The sequence below is a fragment of the Carassius gibelio genome, chromosome A14 (assembly GCF_023724105.1).
Source record: "Carassius gibelio isolate Cgi1373 ecotype wild population from Czech Republic chromosome A14, carGib1.2-hapl.c, whole genome shotgun sequence".
NCBI classification, from domain to species: Eukaryota; Metazoa; Chordata; class Actinopteri; order Cypriniformes; family Cyprinidae; genus Carassius; species Carassius gibelio.
Window position 1 is genome coordinate 8,787,916 of NC_068384.1, and position 12,981 is coordinate 8,800,896.

General features: G+C 40.5%; 1 protein-coding gene across 4 annotated transcripts in view; it reads left to right on the forward strand.

Annotated features, from left to right (window-relative positions):
• LOC128027425 (cohesin subunit SA-1) overlaps positions 1 to 12,981 on the forward strand; it is a 56,245-nt gene that overhangs the window by 12,402 nt on the left and 30,862 nt on the right. For 3 of the 4 annotated variants that reach the window (XR_008186682.1, XM_052615042.1, XM_052615041.1), the window contains exons 16-24: positions 3,337 to 3,429; positions 3,504 to 3,596; positions 4,041 to 4,241; positions 4,498 to 4,565; positions 8,496 to 8,583; positions 9,540 to 9,626; positions 11,768 to 11,860; positions 12,072 to 12,231; positions 12,354 to 12,490. Coding sequence is in view for 3 of the 4 variants with exons in the window: in XM_052615042.1 (XP_052471002.1) it covers positions 3,337 to 3,429; positions 3,504 to 3,596; positions 4,041 to 4,241; positions 4,498 to 4,565; positions 8,496 to 8,583; positions 9,540 to 9,626; positions 11,768 to 11,860; positions 12,072 to 12,231; positions 12,354 to 12,490 (1,020 nt within the window). In the remaining variant the exon portion in view is untranslated. The remainder of the gene's footprint in view (positions 1 to 3,336; positions 3,430 to 3,503; positions 3,597 to 4,040; positions 4,242 to 4,497; positions 4,566 to 8,495; positions 8,584 to 9,539; positions 9,627 to 11,767; positions 11,861 to 12,071; positions 12,232 to 12,353; positions 12,491 to 12,981) is intronic. The other variant, XM_052615043.1, reaches the window with a different exon arrangement.

A 12,981-nucleotide genomic window follows, 5' to 3' on the forward strand; every position in this document is an offset into this window, starting at 1 on the left:
TTTAAACTTAAACTTTTCAATCTTTTCAAACTTTTCAAACTTTTCAAACTTTTTCAGACTTTCTGGTCAGGCTTTCTCAAGCCAACTTAAAGTTTGTCTTGACGAACTTTTTTATCTAGTTGGGTGTTATTGCATATCCTGTCCAATGCTGTCCTCCAAACAAGTGTGTGAACTCAGCGCTAGGAAAACAAATGCAGTAATTATGTCTGTGTTCTGTGTTATACATTATGTGCAAAATAACTAATATGGGTTGTCCTTTCAAAGCAGAAAGAAGGTTTAAATTGCTTATGTTAAATCATAGAGATGATGAAGCACAAGCTCAGTGCTCTCAGGTAAGAGTACAGCTCTGTAGAAACACACATTCTGTCATTTCTGTATCCTGTGATTCTAAGAAACTTATTGCATTTATATTCAGTTATACTACGGGATCGTTCAGTGCTTGAATCTGATTGGCTGAGGAACGTTCTGATGTGTGCAATTATTTTCTGGGAAATGCATAGCGAATGTATTTCCAGGCAGCTCTCCTGACCGCGTTACACTTCCATCGCTTTGTATTGTTGACGTAATAACGGTCGCACAGTTTGCACAGAGAGCAGTTGTCAGCGCTGCCCTGACGATGTTATCAGTGAGAATAGTGTCGCAGCTTAAAGACTACACATCACATTTCTCACTAGTGATGTAACAGTGCTGTTTAGAGACACAGAGAGGTACGTTAGCCTAATCCACACAATCCCCACAATCTCTCTTTCAAGGAGAGTACTTTTTGTACACGAAGAAAACAAAAATAACGACTCTATTCAACAATTCCTCTCCTCTGTGTCTCTCCACATCAGCGTAGCGTCACTTTGGCGAATCTGATCTGTATACAGATGGTGTTTGCTCTTCTGTGTCGATGCACTGTTCTCTTTCAAACCAAAGCGTAAATAAACATAAAACAATTCAATTCAATTCAAGTTTATTTGTATAGCGCTTTTTACAAAACAAATCGTTACAAAGCAACTTTACGGAAAATTATGTTTCTACAATATTTAGTAGTAGCTAGTAGTTTGTGCACATTTGACAGGATTTTAGAAAAAAAAAAAAAAATAATAATAATACAAGACGTAGTCAGCTAGACGATGAACTATCAATATTATTAACTAAGTTATTATATGATTCAGTCACACTTGTAGCAATAATTGTTAGTTCTGTTGTTGATTCAGGGTCAGCATCATCTGAGGTCCTCTGAGGGTCAGCATCATCTCTTCTCAGGTGTTCTGGATCCAGACTGGAGCTTGTGTAAATCCTAGTTACCACGGGATGAAGATCCAGCAGAAACAGAGAAACACATAGAGACATCATTAGCATAGCTGCTGATCCAACAAAGTAAAATTAGTTTAACCCAAGCTAATGAATAGTAATGCGCATTTGATCAGATACAACTACACTCACAATTTAAGAGATACATTATTCGAATGCTTGGCGAAAGAGATGTGTTTTTAATCTAGATTTAAACAGAGAGAGTGTGTCTGAACCCCGAACATTATCAGGAAGGCTATTCCAGAGTTTGGGAGCCAAATGTGAGAAAGCTCTACCTCCTTTAGTGGACTTTGCTATCGTAGGAACGACCAAAAGTCCAGTGTTTTGTGACCTTAGGGTGCGTGATGGGTTGTAGCGTGGTAGAAGGCTAGTTAGGTTCGCTGGAGCTAAACCATTTAGGGCCTTATAGGTAAGTAATGATAATTTGTAACTGATACGGAACTTAATAGGTAGCCAGTGCAGAGACTGTAAAACTGGGGTAATATGATCATATTTTCTTGACCTGGTAAGGACTCTAGCTGCTGTATTTTGGACGACCTGTAGCTTGTTTATTGACGAAGCAGGACAACCACCTAGAAGTGCATTACAATAGTCCAGTCTAGAGGTCATGAATGCATGAACTAGCTTTTCTGCATCAGAAACAGGTAACATGTTTCGTAGCTTGGCAATGTTTCTAAGATGGAAGAATGCAGTTTTTGTAACATTGGAAATATGATTTTCAAAAGACAAATTGCTGTCTAATATAACACCCAGATTTCTGACTGTAGAGGAAGTAACAGTACATCCGTCTAGTTGCAGATTGTAATAATTATAAACACTTATCTTTGTGACACGGCTGACACAGACAAGTGTACACTGACTGCGTTCAGCTCATATTCTCCTAAATGATGCTACGCTGATGGGGAGAGACACACATCAGAAGGTCTAGCCGAGGTGAGGCTGCTTCTCGTCGGATAGATGATCACTGATCTCCTTCTGATCGCGTGGAGCTCACTGTCTCTGAGATCGGCGAAACACATCTTTAATAGGCGCTGTCTTTATAAATAAACCACAGATTTGAGTTTTAAACAACTACGTTCTCGCCTGAAATACTTTTAAAAATACATTTCATGACACAATAACAGTAATATTTTGAAACTTATCCGAATAAATTGTGGTTGAACTCAATCAATGCTGCGTGAACTCAACCAATCAGGATGTTTAGTGATCCAAGCCTCGCCCCCGAAAGTTCAGGAACTTTGAAAAAGTACCACCTCGCCAGCAGGGACTTTCTGAGGGGCATTTTTTTACCCAGAACTTTATTTAGTTCCTGGTTAGGGTTAGTTAGGCTAGTACCAGGCCAAAGTCCCTAGTTCCTGGGTAAAGTTCCTGCGGTGGAAACGCGGCAAGAGTTTGTGAGCGGAGGGTGTGAGGAGTGACTGGAGCGAGGAGCAATTCATGCCAATGGCCCATAATATAACTGCATATTTAGCAAGAATTCACATGTTAAACATATTTAGCCATAGCTTGATACAGATAATTTGTCAGATCAGAAGATTATAATGATGGCATAATTGAGCAGGAAGTAATAGGTTAGTTCTCGAGGAGTTTGTCTGTTCCTTTTACTGAATATTTTTGGGTTAAAGCATGATGCTGCTGAGTGAGAGAGATGTTTCCCTACGAAATGAAGAAGACCGCAGCAGCACAAGCACAGCATATCCGCAGGGTTCCTCGTTGCTCGGCTCGCCAAGCTTTACTTTTGTGGCTCGCATGGCAGTAAATAATAGTGATATGATCAAGCAGTCAAAAAACATTAAAAACAAGCAGGACTATAACATAACCCATTTAAAAACTCATTAAAGGCCATCTTTCAATTTAATTGTATAACTTAATTGATACGGAATCTTGTATGAAAATGTTAATTTAAAAAGACACATAAGAATACATATGGTTTACAACACCCACGGGCAGAAGTTAAGAAAAAAGTGTACCTATTCTAAGCTACGCTCCAAGAAACCGCCTTTACCTGACTAACACAGATCTGTGTGTGTGTTGAAGAACCTGACGGCGCGGGAGAAGAGGCTTCAGGCTCAAGAGCGAAGACGCATCACAAACCATTTCATCCCCCAGCTGCCTCAGTTACTGGCGAAGGTGAGTGTGATGAGAGCCGGACTAGAGATGTGTAGATCTCTGAAGATGTCAGTGAAGCCTGTGTTTGCTCTCAGTTCTCTGCAGACGTGGGGAAGGTGAGCTGTCTGCTCCGAGCTCCTCTGTATTTCCAGCTGGAGGTTTACAGTACATCAGGACGCCTGGAGAAAGTACGAGCCGTCTCATCAATCACATCATCTTCACACTCATTCTCTTCTGTATCAAATGATGCACAAACTCTCTCGCTATTTGCATCTGAATGTGTTTATTTGGGTTTATTGAAAAATATTGTTAACTTTTTTTTTAAGGCTAAAATAGTTTTTTCTGCTTCAGGTAAATTCGTAAATTAAATTTGATAGTGGACTGGTCACTATTTGCTGTGCTTCATTTTGATATCTTTTGGCTTTTTTTTTTTTTTTTTTAAGTTCTTGAGATAATTTTACAATAATTGTAAAAAAAAAAAGAAAAGTCCAAATGTTTGGTGTTTTCTCAGGAAATGTGCTCATAAGATTGGTACATGCAGTAAAGTGATTAGTTGTGTGTTAGATGCATACCAAAGCTGTTGCTGATCTATAAAGAAGTGTTAGATGAGGTCTGTCTCTGTGGTCTCTCAGTGTCTGGACCTGCTGCTGTCTCAGGTGTGTGACATCATGCTGAAGCACCGTGAGGACAGTGTGCTGGACGCTTGTGTGCGTGTGCTGTGTGCCTTGTGTAGTGATTGCTACAGCTTCTGTGGTCGAGCTGAGAGAGCCGTCAGTCAGCTGCTGGACTCAACCGTGGAGAAATTCAGCTCAAACCTGGCTGAGATACTGCAGGTACACAAACACACCTGAGTGAAGCAGCATCACCCTCATCACTTCACAGCTCGTGTTCCTTGATCTGATGGAGCGACCGTCCGCTCCTACACAACACTGCCTCCACCAGTGGCATGATGTCTGACAGAAAATTACACACTAATCCATTTATGAGTTGTTTTTCTTTAACTGAATTTCCCCAAAAGTAGGTTTTGTCAGATTTTGCTCACTTCTTGAGACGAAAACTGTAGCTGAGCCGTGTGTGTGTGTTCTTCAGGGATCGGCTGATGAAGATGATTTGTATGGAGCTGCTTCCTCTCTGAACATTCTAGCTGTCTTCAGCAGGTGTGTGTGTGTGTGTGTGTGTGTGTGTGTGTGTGTGTGTGGGAGGATTTACAATTTTAAAATATAAACAGATCTTGGTAAAGATGGGCTGAATATTTTGATGCCCTCCTTAATCACCAGTCCCTGATAGATCTTTCCTTCTTGGAGGAGCTACCAAATTGGCAAACTATTCAAGACCTTGATCTCAATCCAATATTCCTAGAGGTGTTGGCAGCTGCTAAAAATAATGAAGGGATCCCTGCTGAGCTCCTTAAACAAGGGGGTTATCTGTGTACCAGGATGATCCATTAATACACCCTACAGGTCTGGAGTGTGTCCCTCACCGATGGAGAGATGACAGTATTGTCCCTCTGTACTAACACAAGGGTGACTGCGTTCACACCAGACGGGAATCACACTATTGGAGTGTGGTTGGATGCTTGAACATCTTGAGTTTATTCGCTTCATTCGTGTGTGAAATTAACTTCACAACATACTAGTGTTATACCATACCAAAATTATTGTTTCGATACTGACACCTAGTCAAGAATTGCGATTTCGATTAACATTCTAATCATATAACACACTAATAAATGAACATATGAACAGCAGATATATTAAACATTAGAACAAAATATGAAATATCAAAATATAAAAAATTTGTTAGAGCAATGACATTCAAGGTAAAGAAAGAATAAATTTAGCAGCATTATCTCCGTTATCAGAAATAAGAGTAATAAATATATCTTGATTCTGAACTTGAAAATATGAACAGCGATTATATTAAACAATGTTTCTGAACTCAGAAGATTAAATGTCAAAAGATAAATAATATCAATTTAAGCAATGGCATTCAAATAAAAAAAAATCTAATCAAATTTAGCAGCAATATCTCAGATATTGTAACTTATTCTGTCAGTTGTGCAACCTTTCCTTTCAGAGGAGAAAACACAGCCAGTGAGCTTTAGTGAGCGTCATGTTTAGTGAGCGTCATCTTTAGTGAGCGTCATCCTTTTCTACAGTCGTGGACCGGCGGTCACAGCATCACTTGTGCTCGCTCATGCAGTCTAGTGATGCACGGGTCCGGTTTCTCTCCAACCCGCGGGTCCCGCTTTTATGAAATTATTTGGCCCGCCCCAGACCGCAAATAAAGTACAATTTCTTTACCCACCCCGACCCGCGCATCGGGGACATCACCGAAGATACGTTGCTACTTAGACCTTCGTATTGTAACCTTACACTACTTCTATATTTCTCAATATTTCTCTTTCCCTGAAGCTCCTCCCTCCACAGCAGCACGGCTCTATTATCAGCGCATGCGCAGCTCGTGAACATCTCTGTGAAGCGTTTCATCCTGTCACAGTTACTCAAGATGTGACGGAGCATGTGATTTGTTGAATGTTGTGAACGAATCCGCCCTTCACTGAACGAGATCGAGAGATATTCTCATTCGTGAACGAGTTTGATGAACTGATACATCTTGTTTATGAACTAAATGAATGAGTACACAGGGTCAGTGTAAATCTCCATCAGCAATCAGCAGACACAAAGCGCAGTTATAGGTGTTGTGCAGATACGCTCGTTTTCATATTTAACATACAGAACATAACTCCACGTTTAATCCCTGATTAATGTGAATATTATATATGAAACCTTGTGCTTTGTTCATCTGAACAACTTATTTAAACTATTTAATGCTATTTTGAACACATTTATAGTAAAGCCAAATCAGTTTAGTAAAGACACTAATCTCGCTGTAGTGCTTCTTTGCTGCTTGCGTGAGGATGAAACACACAGAGGTCCATACGGAGGATCTGGAAGCGTGCGTTACACACACCAGCATGAAATACTTCTCTTACAGATCTGGAACGCAGTCATTCTTTGAAATATCTATACTAAAACATTTAAGAATCGTGACGTTTTTAATTTCTGAGAATCGTGATACTTTTGAAGTGCACCGTGCAACACTAACACACACGACTTCACATCGGGGGGGGGGGGGGGGGTTGGGGGGGGGGGGGGGGGGCTTCTGCCAGTTGAGTTAATGCAGCATTGTGATTTCAAGCACTATTTATTCTGATCATTTTCAAAATATTACTGTTATCGTGTCATGAAATGTAGTTCATAAAGTATTTCAGGTGAGAATGTAGTTGTTTAAAACTCAAATCTGTGGTTTATTTATGAAGACAGGCTCCATGTGATCAGGGGGAGATCAGTGATCGTGTGTCCGTCGAGAGCATCCTCTCCTCAGCTTGATCTTCTGATGGGTGCCGCTGGCTCTGATGACTCTTTAGTGTTAAACATAACATAGCATTCGTTTTGGGTAAATCTAACAGGTAATCTTTGGCCTTTATTCAATTAATCTATTTCTTCCAAGCTAGATCCTTTTTATTTCTGTAGAAATATGAAGAAGTATACAGCGACGATGATTTTGTTGTCCATTGTTGTTTGGGATTTTCCCTCCGCTCGCTATGATGTAATCACGTCACTACTAGAGCAAGCTCCTGATTGGTTCAAACACAAAACGCTCAATTCATGCCGTGTCTATCACACGAATCACGTCTTTCGCCCCGCCTCATTCGCATCTTTCCTGCTAGAGCATGTCTATTTGCGTCTTTGCATTGACTTAAGATGAATATTGTGATCTACAGAGTCAAATCAAGCAAAACTAAATTACAATCTCCTGCAGAACCTGCATCTACACTAAGATGTGATTTAAAACCTTCAACAAAGCTGATTCAGTACTGTGTAGCTCCCTGAAACCCAACTGAAGTTTGCCAACAATACTAATAGCACTCCGGTATGAAGATATCTGATGGTAAACAACCTTTTCCTGAACTTTGGGAATGAAAGACAGTTTAGAGATGGGTCTGTAGTTATTCAAGTCATGCTGATCTAAAGGAGTAACAAGGGCTTTACTGTAGCATGATTGTAATTACCCCACTGACCAATGAACTATTAACTATCCAGTCACAACTGGACTCAGAGCTGAAAAAACCTCCTTAATATATGCAGGCAGAACAACAGAAGATTTCATACTAGAAACAATATCATGAAGCTGTGAGGGGGACACAGAAAAAGTGGAAGAGCACTTTCACAGAGGAGCATTTCCATGGATGAAAACCTCTGGGACTGAATATTTGAGTGAATACCCTCAATTAAATGGATAAAATATCTTAAGAACTGATCACAGAAGTCAATAGAAACCTCAGGTGGAACATTAGTAGAGGAAGTTAGAAAGCATTAATTGTGCTGAAGAGAGCCTTGGGCCTCTGAGAGTTTTATTAGATTAAATCATACGTTTATTTAAACATCTGAAGCATCTCACCAGATCTTTCTTCACCACACTTCTTCTAATCTCAGAGGAGCAGCTGAGTCTCATGAAGCAGTGCAGCTACTATCACTACTACACTACTATAACCAGAAGATTTTCAATAGCATTAGGGTTTGAGAAGATAAACCTCAATGAAGGTCCTAGCGGTAGAAGAATCAAAACGTCTAGACAAATGGGGTATGGTTTAGCGTGAGTACCAACTAATACAGAGTCAAAAACCACTGGATAATGATCAGAGATAACTGTCCCAGATCTCAAGGTTAGTCACTGAAACACTACGTCCAGGCTGTGACCCTTCTGAGTCCAGAAACAAACTGTTCACAATTAAGAGCAAGAACTCTTTTCTCCAGTGGGTTAGACCGGCAGCACACATGAATACTAAAATCACCCTAAACTAAACGTTTCATAATGTGGCATCAGGGAGGCCAGACAGTTAGGAAACTAGTGAATGAAGTCCTTCCAATAATAAGGTGTTCTGTTCACCACAGCACAGAGCATTGGGGGTAAGATGATCAGCCTTTAAGAGCTGCACCTCAAAGTTTGAACGTTTCATTAGAAGAATGCACTTATTACTCAAGTGTCTCGAGTGTGTTCTTGTGTGTGTGTGTGTGTGTCAGTGCCAGAGATCTGACCGGAAGGAACCTGTTTGAGTTCTGCTTTCAGCTGCTGAAGATGGGGATAGAGACGAGAGAAATCAACGAGAAGGTCCCTCTCTCACACACACACACACACACACACACACTAACACTGACACACACACACACTCTCTCACACACACACACACACTAACACTGACACACACACACTCTCTCTCACACACACACACACACACACACACTAACACTGACACACACACACTCTCTCTCACACACACACACACTAACACACACACACTAACACTGACACACACACACTCTCTCACTAACACACACACACTAACACACACACACACTAACACAGACACACACACACACTGACACACACACACACTAACACACACACACACACACACACACTGACACACACACTAACACACACACACACACGTTTGTTTCTGTGTAAAGTGTGTTCATCCCATAGGTGTAATGGTTTTTATTCTGTACAAACTGTATATTCTATGTCCCTTCACCAACCCTACACCTAACCCTAACCCTCACAGGAAACTTTGTGCATTTTTACTTTCTCAAAAAAACTCATTCTGTATGATTTATAAGTGTTTTGAAAAATGGGGACATGGGTTATGTCCTCATAAGTCACCCTCTCCTTGTAATACCTGTGTCATACCCATGTCATTATACAGAGTTGTGTCCTGATATGACACAAAAACATGCCCACACACACACACACTAACACTCACACACAAACACTAACACACACACCCTAACGCTAACACACACTAACACACACACACACACACACTAACACTGGTTTCCATATCTAATGGAGTCTATAGGTGTAACTGGTTTTAAACTCTCACAGATTTACCTGATCAGTGTGTTTGTGATAAATGTGATGTTTACATCTCATCCACACCTCCATACAAAGTTCTTGACCTTAGGCTATGTTAGCATTATATGTTCATGCTACTTACATGAAAACACTGTTGTGCATTCTCTTACACTCATTATAACGTGTGTGTGTGTGTGTGTGTGTGTGTGTAGCTGATGGTTCCAGCTCTTAAGTGTTCAGTCTTCCATCTGTTCTGGGAAGGAGCTAAGATCATGCAACAAACTCCAGCAAGAGACAAGGTGCAACATCTTCATCTCTGTCCTTGTTCATTCTCCTTGTGTTTGTTTGAATGTGGCTCAATCTTCAATCAGACGGTACAATGACTTCCTGTCAACTCACAGGAAACATGGATTTGAGACTGTGTGGTGTGTGTAAACACTGCTTCATCATCACACTGATGGAACTGAAGGTGCTCTGAGTGTCTGAGAACCTTTTCAACTGTTTTGCTTGTTCAGGCCCAAATCAACATCACTTTTGTTTGTAAGGTGCTCCACAAAACTCTATTTCAATTCTATTCAGAAAATCAGGTTAATATTTATCATATCTTTGTGCCTTACAGTTTATCAGATTAGTGCTGGACAAAAATATACTTCCATTTGGTGACGATATAAATGATCAAGCAGTTGAGCTTAGCTGTTTAGTATATAATGCTTTAGTGAGTGTAGTGTAAGTATTCTGCTGAACAGATCAAGGCTGTGATACTAACACTGTCCACTGGGGTCCCGGAGGATAAGAAATCTGTTAGGTTTGAACACTAATGTATAGGAACAGTTCATAGGTAGTGCATTGACAAAACAGGTTTATATGTCTTCTAAAAAAAAAACGTATTTTTCGGACTATAAGTCGCACCTGAGTGTAAGTCGCATCAGTCCAAAAATACGTCATGACGAGGAAAAAACATACATCGCACTGGACTATAAGTCGCATTTATTCAGGACCAAGAACCAAGAGTTCACATGACCGTCTCCAGCCTTGAGAGGGCGCTCTCTGTCTTCAGTGTAGACTACAGAAGCACTGAGCAGCATAGAGCGCCCTCTGGAGGCTGGAGACGGTCATGTGAACTCTTGGTTCATTTCTCTCGGTTCATGTCAAATTAATTTTGATAAATAAGTCGCACCTAAGACGCAGGACCAGCCAAACTATGAAAAAAAAGGTGTGACTTATAGTCCGGAAAATACGGTAATGAATCACATTTTTGATGGTCTAAACATGCTCTCGCTCATGACACTGCACACACGCCAGAAGTGTATGTCTGATCTGGGTTTGAGAGGAGGCCGTGTCTCGATAGCGCCCCCTATACACTTTCAGAGAAGTACTCCGAGTTGTTTCACATACATGTACGAAATTCTGAAGACACATGCACCAATGCCTACTAAAAAGTCTCCCGCAGCAAAATCCAACAGGAAGTTAGAATTTTCTCACTAAATCTTGTGTAGTTTTTGCCATTTTCAGTCATTGTATTATAAATATATAATCAGATAAATATAAAATGTTGTTAGAGTAATTTAAAACCCTTAGCGATGTTAAATTGTGAAGATCTTGAGTTTTTGTTGTTGTGTCTGTGGCACCCTGACAAATGTTGTTTTTTCACCATGAAACAGGAAGTTGCTGTAACTCAGCCATACAATGCCTGATCTGCCCCAAACTCCACAGGTTTGATGGGAGTCCTGGCTTAAACACATCTACAGGCCAATATTCAGTTATAATCATAGCACCACCTGCTGGTAACAGGAAGGGACTTGTTTTACTCGGGATGCACAATCATGATTTTTCATGGCCGATTTTGATTTCCGATTTTTTTTTTTTTTTAAACAACAAACAAGAAAGAAGAAAAGTGTGCATAAACAAGATGTTTATTTGGTATTTAACAGGACAAACTGGCTTTTGGCTATTGAAAACAATAACCGTGACCATCTGAAATGAACGGCAGTAACTGCACAGTAAAGCAGACTACATTCAGTACAAACACAGATGATACAGACATCAGACTTTAGCTTCTGTTTCTGAATTGAGCTGAAACTACAGAGAACTGGCCTTAAATTAAAAGATTAACTGATGTGAAATTAAAGCAAATAACTGCATAGTTCTACAGACCAAACAACACACATTCAATGTTTCTTAATCAGCGTACAGTATTTTAATTTTTAAATTTGTGTTTAACTTTGTGTATGTGTTTTTGGGGGGCACCATTGGGTAAGTTGTGTCAAAATTGAGACCCACTGTCTTTATTTAGTCTTGATTTAGCAGATGCTTTTATCCAGAGTGACTCATAAATGAGGAGAACAGAAGCAATTAAACCAATGAAAGATCAACTATATGTTAGTCCCAGTCAGTCTGACCCAGTCGTGTGTGTGTGTGTGTGTGTGTGTGTGTGTGTCAGGCTGAGCTGAAGCGTGTGATGAAGGCTCTTCACTCGTTCTGTGTGGTGTGTCAGAGCTGTCTGTCCGTGGCTCAGAGTCTCATCAGGAACCAGGTACAGCCCTCAGTCCTGCGTCTCACACACACACAGGGTTTAGACTGCTCTCATCACATCACGTCTGTTAGCGGTGCACACTACACAACAGCGACTGACTAACAGTGAAAGCCAGCTGATGACACATACACAGGAAACGTTGTGATTTCTTGTTCAGCTGTCTCTGAGCTTCTCTTGAGTAGTTGGCAGTGAATGTGTTTGGTGTCCGCAGGCGTTTGTGTGTCTGTGTGACGTGCTGCTCGTCTTCGGGAAGCTGTGTGAAGGAGACGGTTCACCGCTGCAGCGCTTCAGTCCTGACGACTCTCTCAAAGCAGAAATGGCGTCTTTCATCATCGACTATGTCTTCAGCGAGCCTGACGAGGATCTGCCTGGTACACAGATTAACACATGCTCAGACACAGACATGTACTCTGTAACCTTCTCTCAAGCAGCTGTCTTTGATAAGATGAAGCTCTTCATCAGATGTAGGTTGCTCAGCAGGTTTGTGCTGCAGGTGAGGAAGAGTGTGAGGAGATGAAGATGTCTGCTCTGCTGCAGAAGAGGAATCAGCTGTCAGGATACTGTAAACTCATCATATACGGCGTCCTGGAGCTGCGCGCCGCCACAGACGTGCTCAAATACTACAGTAAGGTGAGAGAACCTGAGCCTCATTCATCAAACAAACATTGGATCCTGACCTCTAAACACTGGATGTATTTGATTGTCAAACGTGAGGAAGAAATCAGGTTTACTAAAGGCATAAAATGAGGCAAACTTTTTCTGTAACCCTAACCCAACTGAAGAGCATGAATTATAACTACAAATTAGCAACTTTCTCCTAATAACATAACTGAAATAGATGGATTAGATATGATTTCCTTAAATAATTATACTTACATATGTATATATACAGTGCCACTTAACCTCTTGCAGAATCTGTAAAAAATTAATTTTAACAAAATAAGAGAGCTCTAACAAATTGCATGTTATTTTTTATTTAGTACTGTCCTGAGTAAGGTATTTTACATAAAAGATGTTTACATTTAGTAATTTAATAACCCCATTCAAAAGTTAGTGAACCCTTGGTTGGTAACACTGTGAGGTCACCTGATGATCCACGACTGTCTCGGTTTTATTTGATG